Raw genomic sequence first — 11902 nt, 5'->3', positions numbered from 1 at the left:
TCTTTCTTATCAGCTGTGTTCTTTCCCTTTATGATTTGGTCAGGAGGGGAGGGGAAACAGGGACAAATGATGTCACAGATTACAAAGGAGCAGCGCAGCTGATATGAAAGATCTCTTCCCTATGGCTAAAACATTACTTTAGTCATTAAAGTATACAGCTGTATACGTATTACATATTATACATAATAGGCAGAGCTGATGAACAGGGTTGCATGTGGAGCAACTTATTGCTTGGTAAAGTAATAGTGGACATAGCCTTAATAAGTGCTTTAAAACACACTGTTTCTGTTGCTGGTTTAGTTTAGTACAGACTGTTTATCTGTCTGTGACTATATTTGTGTCATATTCAAACATCTTCCTTTCTCAAATGTATCTTTCAGTTTTTAGTGTTTCAAATATTGAGATACATTCAAGATACACTGCTCAAAAAAAAATTAAAGGAACACTAAGATAACACATCCTAGATCTGAATGAATGAACTAATTGTATGAAATACTTTCATCTTTACATAGTTGAATGTGCTGACAACAAAATCACACAGAAATTATCAATGGAAATCAAATTTATCAACCCATGGAGGTCTGGATATGGAGTCGCACTCAAAATCAAAGTGGAAACCACACTACAGGCTGAACTTTATGTAATGGCCTTAAAACAAGTCACAATGAGGCTCAGTAATGTGTGTGGCCTCCACGTGCCCGTATGACCTCCCTACAACACCTGGGCATGATCCTGATGAGGTGGCGGATGATCTCCTGACGGATGTCCTCCCAGACCTGGACTAAAGCATCCGCCAACTCCTGGACAGTCTGTGGTGCAACGTGACATTGGTGGATGGAGCGAGACATGATGTCCTAGATGAGCTCAATTGGATTCAGGTCTGGGGAACAGGCGGGCCAGTCCATAGCATCAATGCCTTCCTCTTGCAGGAACTGGTAACACACTCCAGCCACATGAGGTCTAGCATTGTCTTGCATTAGGAGGAACCCAGGGCCAATCACACCAGCATATGGTCTCACAAGGGGTCTGAGGATCTCATCTCGGTACCTAATGGCAGTCAGGCTACCCCTGGCAAGCACATGGAGGGCTGTGCGGCCCCCTAAAGAAATGCCACCCCACACCATTACTGACCCACCGCCAAACCGGTCATCCTGGAGAATGTTCCAGGCAGTAGAACGTTCTCCACGGCGTCTCCAGACTCTGTCACGTCTGTCACATGTGCTCAGTGTGAACCTGCTTCCATCTGTGAATTTGCCAATCTTGGTGTTCTCTGACAAATGCCAAACGTCTTGCATAGTGTTGGGCTGTAAACAGAACCCCACCTGTGGACGTCGGGCCCTCATACCACCCTCATGGAGTCTGTTTCTGACTGTTTGAGTGGATACATGCACATTTGTGGTCTGCTGGAGGTCATTTTGCAAGGCTCTGGCAGTGTTCCTCCTGCTCCTCCTTGCACAAAGGCGGAGATAGCGGTCCTGCTGCTGGGTTGTTGCCCTCCTATGGCCTCCTCCATGTCTCATGATGACCTAGCCTGTCTCCTGGTAGCGCCTCCATGCTCTGGACACTATGCTGACAGACACAGCAAACCTTCTTGCCACAGCTCGCATTGATGTGCCATCCTGGATGAGCTGCACTACCTGAGCCACTTGTATGGGTTGTAGACTCCATCTCATGCTACCACTAAAATGAAAGCACCACCAGCATTCAAAAGTTACCAAAACTTCAGCCAGGAAGCATAGGAGTCGTTAGATAAATGTTCCGACTCCAGAGTTTTCTGTACTTCCAACTTCGACTCCGACTCCTCTGTATTAATATGCAAATGTATTTTATACATTCCTTGAAGGAAAGAAAGGTAATGTACCTGTCATTACTACAGGACTACTGGCTGGGAAGCCAACAGTCTACTGTATTGAACAGCTTGTGTGCTGATCTGCTGCTGAAGATAGGGCAGTGGGAGGATCCAGGAAGGGGCATTTATTATAAAACATGATTTCCCTAGTAGAATCCCATAGTCATGTTTAAAGTTTAAAGGGGTACTCCGCCCCTAGACATCTTATCCCCGGGGTCCCGCTGCTGGTGACCCCCGGGATCGCCGCTACGGCACCGCGCTTTCATTACTACACAGAGCGAGTTCGGGGGACGGATACAGAGCGATACAGTGGACGGAGCAGCATAATGTCATAGCTCCGCCCCTCGTGACATCAAGGCCTGCCCCCTTAATGCAAGTCTATGGCAGGGGGCGGGAAGACCGCCACGCCACCTCCCATAGACTTGTATTGAGGGGGCTGGCCGTGACATCACGAGGGGCAGAGCCATGACGTAACTGTGCTCCAACCCCTGTATCGCCCGTCATTACGCACAAAGCGAACTCGCTCTGTGCAGTAATGATAGCGCGGTGCCGCAGCGGCAATCCGGGGGGGGGGTCCCCAGTAGCGGGACCCCGGCGATCTGACATCTTATCCCCTATCCTTTGGATAGGGGATAAGATGTCTAGGTGCGGAGTACCCCTTTAAGCTAACAATCGAGTTTACAAGTTTTTATAGCCTTAGCTGAATGGCAGCAGTTTTTCCAATGGTTTACAGCTTCAGTCTTGAACTATTGACCCTCCATTCCCTTCACTTATACAAGTGTCTCTAGTCCTGCAAAAAACATATTTCCTTAACCCCTTATCAGTGAGAGGCTAGGTTACCCATGGGTTCCCTGTAACAGCAGAACACAACACTATGGAAAGTATAAGTATTGCCACTCCTAATTGTGCATTGTGTGCCATATAGTAAAGCACATGAAAAGCATGCTTCTTCACGGTCACTTAAGGTGTTCGTTTTGCGGTTACGTGAGGCATTGCAAGCATTGGTCTTTATTCTTAAAGTAGAGAAGTCAATAATTATAACTTTTTGTGAATTGGGACATTTAAACTTGCTTTTTTTTATTCCAATCTAAATTTAGTAGGAGTCAGAGTCAGTGCATTGTTTGCCGACTCCGACTCCAGGTACCCAAAATTTCGTCCAACTCCTCGACTCCGACTCCACAGCCCTGGAACTGAGAAGTGGTCTGTGGTCACCACCTGCAGAACCACTCCTTTATTAGGAGTGTCTTGCTAATTGCCTATAATTTGCCTATAATTTCCACCAGTTGTCTGTTCCATTTGCACAACAGCATGTGAAATTGATTGTCAATCAGTGTTGCTTCCTGAGTGGACAGTGTGATTTCACAGTGGACAGTGTGACAAGTGTCAGTGACTTGGAGTTACATTGTGTTGTGTAAGTGTTCCCTTTATTTATTTATTTTTGAGCAGTGTATATTCAAAGACAGACACCTATAGCATTATAATTTTTATTTTAGCTTTTATTTATTACTTCAATATACACTCCTGGTTAGCTGTGTGTGGCTCTAATGTTACAACAAGCATTTGCATTATATACACCATGACCATTCTTACAGTTTTTTTGCTGAGAGACTAAGCTGCAAGTGAGATTAGAGGCTTCCTGCTTAGGCAAGTAGGTATTCTCGGCATCCTCTCTAGTCGTTAATATTTATATTGAAATGTCCGCTATATCTTAAGTTCCCTCATAGTGATGCTCAAATCTAGGGCTGCAGCAACTAATCGGTTATGAAAATAGATGTCAACTATTTTCATAATTGATCGGTTGGTGGATTAGTTGGTCAGTTCACATATATGCTTAGCGATTATCACTATGTATATATGCAGCTGTGGTCCTCAGCAGCCTGTTTAGTGATGAGGGGGCCCAGCACACAGCATCTTCTGCTTCCTGCAACTATCGGGAGTCCCCGGTTGTCAGGCTCTGTGCTAAAGGACAGATTGGCAATAGTTGCAGGAAATGGAAGATTATGTGTGCTGGCCCCCTCTTCACTAAATAGGCTGCTGGGGTCACAGGTAAAAAACAGGGATGGGGTATAGCCCTTACAAGTGAAAGAGAAAATTATATTTGAAAGAATTATTATACATATTCAAATATAATAAAGAGCTACTCCCTCAGCTTCCGCAAAGCTCAGCATCCAGCTAACCCCACAAACTCTCTCTTAAAGGGGTACTCCACTGTCCAACATTCGGAACATTTAGTTCCGAACGCTGTGTGCGTGCTGCGGGGGTCGGCCACTCCCCCTTGTGATGTCACTCCACGCCCCCTTAATGCAAGTCATTGGAAGGGGGTGTGGCGGCTGTCAAGCCTCCTCCCATAGGCTTGCATTGAGATGGCATGGTGTGACATCACAAGGGTACGTGGCCGACCGCCTCAGCAAGCACACAGCGTTCAGAACTAAATGTTCCCAATGCTGGACAGGTGAGTACCCTTTTACCACACAATGCATCCCTTACCTAAAACACACAGAAGACCTTCAGTCCGATCCCCTCCCCTCATTACCTCCCTAATCTCTCACACAAATTATCTTCTTCTCCACTATGGTTATTTTTATGTAATTAATCAAAACCATTTTTGGCAAACTAATCCATTGTGAAAATAGTCGTTAGTCCCAGCCCCACTCAAAACCTGTATGATTAACACTAGTGTTATCTGGTACCAACAATGTTAGTGTCTCTGTCATTTAAGAAAAACTTTTGACAGGGAGACATGCTGAAAGTTTTGATCAGTTGGGGAGAAGCAATCCCCCTGCTTGCTGCAATCTCTGTACAGTTTTATAGACTTCGAATGGAGCCTGCCTATTAAATCTGGACAGTGATCTCAGCGAGCAGGAGAGTGAAGTGCACAGCTCCGTGCTTCTCCCCTCTCATTTTAATGGTCAGTGGGGCTCCCAGCACTGAGACCCCAAACCGACTGAAACTTTTGACCGTACTCTGTGACAAGTCAATCCTTTTTTTTTTATCACAGGGACACTTTAGCGTATATGTAATTAGGGGAATCTATTCTATTGTGTGCTCCAAATGTGTATTTTGGTTTTAAACATCGACACCAAAAAGATAGTGCTCTCTAGTATATAAAAGAGCCCGTTTAACTACTTTGAGATACGGTAGTGCCCTCCAACGTTGACCTAAAATAACCAATGAAGAAGGTTTATCTTTACAAATCGGGTGTATTGCTATAGAGACTATGAGAGACATTTATCAAAACTTGTGCAAAGGAAAAGTGGTGCAGTTGGTCATAGCAACCAATCAGATCGCGTCTTTAGTTTTTAAAAAAGGCCTTTGAAAAATAGGAAGCAATCTGATTGGCTGTTTTGGCCAACTTTATCTGTTTTTAATAAATTTCCCTTAGAATAATGGCTTGGACTATACCCTAGAACAGTGTTTCCCAACCAGGTGGTCTCCAGCTGTTGCAAAACTACAACTTCCAGCATGCCTGGACAGCCTTTGGCTGTCCAGGCATGGTGGGAGTTGTAGTCTGCAACAGCTGGAGGTACCCTGGTTGGGAAATACTTCCCTAAATATAGACAGGCATCCAGAGGTAAATACTACCTTGCTTGTAAAAAAATAAATTATATATATATATATATATATAAAATAGGTGTGTGTATAGAATTTAAATGTAAACAAACAGAACAAATGTTTTATTACAGATGCGCCGCTTCCCCATAATCCTCTTTTCACATTGTTTTGAGAACACTGACGGAGACCACTTTTTGGGTGCAACATCATCTGTGGCAGCTTTTTGTGTATCTTTTTGCTTTAATTGCCAATATATTTTTCATTCAATTCTAGTAGATACATTTTATTTCTGGGATAACCCCTTTAATTAAATGCTGCTGCGCATGTGCAGTCGAACACAACTGCCCCTTAAAGGAGTACTCCTGTGGAAAACCTTTTTTTTTTTTTTTTTTTTAAATCAACTGGTGCCAGAAAGTTAAACAGATTTGTAAATCACTTCTATTAAAAAATCTTAATCCTTCCAGTACTTTTTAGGGGCTGTACTCCTGTGGAAAACTTATTTTTTTTAAATCAACTGGTGCCAGAAAGTTAAACAGATTTGTAAATCACTTCTATTAAAAAATCGTAATCCTTCAGGTACTTTTTAAGGGCTGTATACTAAAGAGAAATCCAAAAAAGAAATGCATTTCCTCTGATGTCATGACCACAGTGCTCTCTACTGACCTCTACTGTCCATTTTAGGAACTGTCCAGAGTAGGAGAAAATCCCCATAGCAAACATATGCTGCTCTGGACAGTTCCTAAAATGGACAGCAGAGGTCAGCAGAGAGCACTGTGGTCGTGACATCAGAGGAAATGCATTTCTTTTTTGGATTTCTCTTTAGTATACTGCCCCTAAAAAGTACCTGAAGGATTACGATTTTTTAATAGAAGTGATTTACAAATCTGTTTAACTTTCTGGCACCATTTGATTTAAAAAAAATAAGTTTTCCACAGGAGTACCCCTTTAAGTGGAGGTTGTGTACGACTGCACATGCGCAGCAGCATTTAATTAAAGGGGTTATCCCAGAAATATCCCATGCTAGTACCCCTTTAAAATCCACAAGTGTAGGCGGGCTGCAAAGATGAAAGCTTTAGAACGAGAGTCGCTGTTTGCTCTAGCTTATAGAAAAAATCCTATGTATCTTCTGTTACCCATGTACACCCTAGAGGTCTATTCACACGTACAGTATCCTGCGCATATTTGATGTGCAGGAATTGAAGCTGCAGATCTCAATGTAAACTTAATGACAGAACACTGCTTCAAATCTTCAGCTTCAAATCCTGTGCATCAAATATGTGCAGGATACTGTATGTGTGAATGCACCCTAATAGGACATATTAAAGCAGACACGCAAATGTGCGGAAACTAATGGACCTATTTATTTAATTTGCAGCGTCACCTGGTTGAGCGTTCACAACATCCCAGATACCCAGAGGCGAATTACAGCGTATGGATGTCAGAGCGGATACTTCTGTGTATCACATGTGGACCAAGGGAAGCGAGGTATACTGGTGTAGAGTGCTGGATATGTGTTGTGCATCAATTACAATGGTTGTACATGAGAAGATGCGCACTGGGGGATTGTGCCATCCTAGCAAAAGGTCCAACACCAAAATGGGCTTACAGCAAAGGAAGACTGGACTATCGGGTGTCATCATTATACAGTGTTATTCACAGTATTGATACATAAATGTATATGGCCAGTGAACTAGATTTTTTTTTTTCTTTGCTAATGTTCTTTATGTTTTTTTTTTAAAAACTTGCCACTAGGAGTCGCTGTTGTAGGCCTAATACCCTTAAAGCAGTGTTTTTCGAACAGTGTACCTCCAACTGTCACAGAACTACAGCTTCCAGCATGCCCGTTCAGCCGAAGGCTGAACGGGCATGCTGGAAGTTGTAGTTCTGTGACTCATGCTGGGAGACTGTAATTTTGCCACAGCTGGAGACACACTGTTTGTATTATTATTCTGTGTGGTTACATGGAGCTTGTAGGGTCACATGTCGGTTTCACCAGAATACAGTGACCCCTCGACATACGATGGCCCCGACATACGATAATTTCAACATGTGATGACCTCTCAGAGGCCATCGCATGGTGAAGGCAGCATCAACATACGATGCTTTTGTATGTCGGGGCCATCGCATAAACGGCTATCCGGTAGCACAGACTGCTTCAGCTGCCACCGGATAGCCGTTTACAGTGTGTCCCGTGAGCTCCGGTGATGGTCACTTACCTGTCCTCGGGGCTCTGGCGCGTCCTCTTCGGGATCCCCTGCATCGTCGGCGCTCTCCATCGTCGTTATCACGTTGCTGCACGCGCCGTCCCGTCATCCAATAGGAGCGGCGTGCGTAACAACGTGATGGCGGCGACGGAGAGCGCGGATGCCGGGGAAGCAGAGGCCTTGCCGGAGCATTGGGGACACCCTGGGGACGTGGCGACAGCGATGGAGGGCGACATCCAGGGCAGCGGTGACGAGTGGTGACGGTCCGGAGCGGCGGGGACAGGTGAGTAGAACTTCCTCTAACAGTGGTCTTCAACCTGCGGACCTCCAGATGTTGCAAAACTACAACACCCAGCATGCCCGGACAGCCAGCGGCTGTCCGGGCATGCTGGGTGTTGTAGTTTTGCAAGATCTGGAGGTCCGCAGGTTGTAGACCACTGTCCTATACTTTACATTGCACGGATCCCTCAAAATACGATGGTTTCAACAAACGATGGTCCATTTGGAACGGATTACCATCGTATGTTGAGGGACCGCTGTATATGTGGGGAGGAGGGGACCGTGGCTTGTGTATATATAACCTGCAAAATGGTAGGAAGTAATGTCTATGTGGTGGTTGTTACTTTTGACCTCCCAGCATATGCCTCCTTGACCTATATAAGAGGGGTTTTAAAAAAATGTCTGGCTAGCAGGTTAGGACAGGATAAAAAATGAACAAATCTAGTCCCCCCACCCATGGTCCTGTACTGCCCAGAAAAAGCGTACGGTGACCGGCCTTAGCAGTCACATGCAAGAGAAAGACCAGTGATTTGCTGCTGCAGTTGGTTTATAGCACCTTTGCACACTTCCACCAGGTATTAGGGGTGAGTATGAGCTTAAAAACTCCTTTAACCTCTCTTGTCTTTTTTTTGGTCAGATATTCTGCAAAGTTGGTCTCTACAACAGGATGGTCCTCTTTCTAAAGTGCTCATATTTAGTATACCAAATGCCAATGCAGGAGCAGAAGGGGCATGCACAATGAATGGTGAGTATAATGGCAAATGTTATCAGCCAGCACTGTATATTTGGGAACTGGGTTTTTTCAAGAAGCATTGATCCACATGGGTTCACTGGAGGAAAAAAAAAAAAAAAACGAATTGACCGCGGACACTGATAAAATAATAAAATAAATGCTTTATTTTCGGACAAGTTTCGTCAGGACCTGACGACAAGAGAATTCGTTTCTCAAAACGCATTGTCCGAAAAATAAAGTATGTGGATCAATACTTCTTGTGATCGGTCTGGGATGGGGCAGCCGCCGTGCAGCACTAGAATTATTATATGCACTATTAGGTGTTGCCACTATTGTTACCTGTGTTAACGGCACCAGCTAGCGCCTTTGTCTTGTTATAATTTTTTTTTTCTCCCTATATTTCTCTTTGTATTTCAGGCTCTGAGGAAGACCGTATTTTTCCGGAGCAGTACAATGTCTTGGTGACCAGCACCGTAGAGCTGTCTGCAGTTTATTGGTAAAGTCCATTATGTAATACTTTTTTCTGTGCTCATAAAAGAGGCATTGACCAGTGAAGGACCAAGGCGTACGCATACGTCCGTGGGAATTTCGGTCCCCGCCGTGCGCCGGGTGGGGACCGGACCGGGGTGACTGCTGGCTGATTCCGGGTCTCCTGTGACCCGGAAAATAAGGGGGATCGGGGTTGTCCAAGACACCCACGATCCCCCTGAAGGGATAGGAATGAGGTGGCAGGGGTGCCACCCCTCCTATCCCTGCTATTGGTCGAATAGAAGCGATGACCAACAGCAGATCGGGGGCGGGGGGGGGGGGGGGGGGGTTAACTTTCAGTTTACCCGTTCTGACCACCCACTGTAGGCTGGGCAGAACGGGGAAACCGACAGGGACCGACGCCGAAGTCCACTTAACCATCATCAGCGGGCGGCGAATGGCGGCCGAAGAGGATGGCGATGCGGCTCCCTGGATCCTACTGAAGCCGGTGAGTTGCCTAGCAACATTTGGAGGGCTACAGTTTGAGACCACTATACAGTGGTCTCTAAACTGTGGCCCTCCAGATGTTGCAAAACTACAACTCCCAGCATTCCCAGACAGCTGTTTGGGCATGCTGGGATTTATAGTTTTGCAACAGCTGGAGGGTCACAATTTGGAGATCACTGTGCAGTGGTCTCTAAACTTAGGCCCTCCAGATGTTGCAAAACTGCAAATCCCAGCATGCCCAAACAGCTGTCTCGGCATGCTGGGAGTTGTAGTTGCGTACCTCCAGCTGTTGTATAACTACATCTCCCAGCATGCCCTTCAGTGATCAGTACATGCTGGGAGTTATAGTTTTGCAACAGCTGGAGGCACACTGGTTGGAAAATACTGAGTTAGGTAACAGAACCTATCTGAAGGTTTTCCAACCAGCGTGCCTCCAGCTGTTGCAAACGTACAACTCCCAGCATGCACGGTCTGTCAGTACATGCTGGGAGTTGTAGTTTTGCAACAGCTGGAGGTGCAGGGTACAGGGTACATTCACACGGGCGGGTTTACAGTAAGTTTCCTGCTTCAAGTTTGAGCTGCGGCAATTTTATTGCCGCAGCGCAAATTCCTAGCAGGAAACTCACCGTAAACGCCCGCCAGTGCGAATGTACCCTAAAAACACTACACTACACTAACACATAATAAAGGGTAAAACACTACATATACACCCCCTTACACTGTCCCCCCCCCCCCCCCCCCAAATAAAAATGAAAACAAATCATACGGCAGTGTTTCCAAAACTGAGCCTCCAACTGTTGCAAAACATCAACTCCTAGCATTTCCGGACAGCCACTGACTGTCCAGGCATGCTGGGAGTTTAGCAACAGCTGGAGGCACCCTGTTTGGGAATCACTGGCATAGAATACCCCTATGTCCACCCCTATGCAATCCCTGATTTAGTCCTCAAATGCGCATGGCGCTCTCTCACTTCGGAGCCCTGTCGTATTTCAAGAAAACAGTTTAGGGTCACATATGGTGTATTGCCGTACTCGGGAGAAATTGCACTACAAATTCTGGGGGCTTTTTCTCCTTTTACCCCTTATGAATAGGAATAGTTGGGAGCTACACCAGCCTGTTAGTGTAAAAAAAAAAAAATGTTTACACTAATATGCTGGTGTTGCCCCATACTTTTTATTTTCACAAGAGGTAAAAGGCAAAAAAGCCCCCCCCCCCCCAAATTAGTAACGCAATTTCTCCTGAGTATGGAAATACCCCATATGTGGAGGTAAAATGCTCTGTGGGCGCACAACAAGGCTCAGGAGTGAGCGCACTACGTACATTTGAGGCCTAAATTGGTGACTTGCACAGGGAGTTGACTCCGGTGACTCCGGTCAACTCATTTTTGACCCGTATGCGGTTTTGGACCGGACCTAAAACCGTAGTATACAAATTTTTCACCAAGAAATGATGCAAGTATCGATGAAATTTTCCCACTAACATAAAGTAGAATATGTCAGGAAAAAAACATCTCAGAATCAGAATGAAAGGTAAAAGCATCCCAGAGTTATTAATGCTTAAAGTGACAGTGGCCAAAATGGGCCTGGTCCTTAAGGGGTTAAAGGGGTGTTCCATGGAAAAACAATTGTCTACAGAAAGTTAAACAGATTTGTAAATTACTTCTATTAAAAAATCTTAATCCTTCCAGTACTTATCAGATTCTGAGTTTGCGTTGTTCTTTTCTGTCTGACCACAGTGCTCTCTTCTGACACCTCTGTCTGTCTCAGGAACTGTCCGGAGTAGCAGCAAATCCCCATAGCAAACCTCTCATGCTCTGGATAGTTCCTGAGACAGACAGAGGTGTCAGCAGAGAGCACTGTTGTTGAGAAGAACAACTCAACTTCAGCAGCTGATAAGTACTGGAAGGATTTATTTATTTATTTATTTATATAGCGCCCACAAATTTGCAGCGAAGGATTAAGATTTTTTAATAGAAGTAATTTACAAATTTGTTTAACTTTCTGGAGCCAGTTCATATGAAAAAAAGGGGTTTTCTGTTGAAAAACTACTTATTCCCTATCTTATGGGTTGGGTGATAAATGTCTCATCACGGGGGGTCCAAATGCTGATAACCCTGCAATCTCAAGAATGGGGCATTTGCTTTTCAGAGAGACTGCATGTTGTAGATGGCACATATGCCATTTAATTTTATGGGAGCTCCAAAGATACCGGGGTACAGCACTGAGCGTGTCTTTACTTTAGTCCACTATACATTTTGCATAGAAGCCATATTTGTGGCAAAGACAACTCCCATACAAGACCACATTTTAT

At 44.9% G+C, this 11902-nt stretch overlaps 1 protein-coding gene across 1 annotated transcript in view; it reads left to right on the top strand.

Moving 5' to 3' along the window:
- The window catches only part of KPTN (kaptin, actin binding protein), a 53069-nt gene that overhangs the window by 24931 nt on the left and 16236 nt on the right, over nt 1-11902 (top strand). The window contains 3 exon segments of the mRNA XM_056539500.1: nt 6777-6886; nt 8522-8629; nt 9035-9113. Of these exon segments, the coding sequence (XP_056395475.1) occupies nt 6777-6886; nt 8522-8629; nt 9035-9113 (297 nt within the window).

This window comes from Hyla sarda, chromosome 9 (genome assembly GCF_029499605.1).
Source record: "Hyla sarda isolate aHylSar1 chromosome 9, aHylSar1.hap1, whole genome shotgun sequence".
Taxonomy (NCBI): Eukaryota; Metazoa; Chordata; class Amphibia; order Anura; family Hylidae; genus Hyla; species Hyla sarda.
This window is presented reverse-complemented; position numbering and strand designations above follow the sequence as displayed.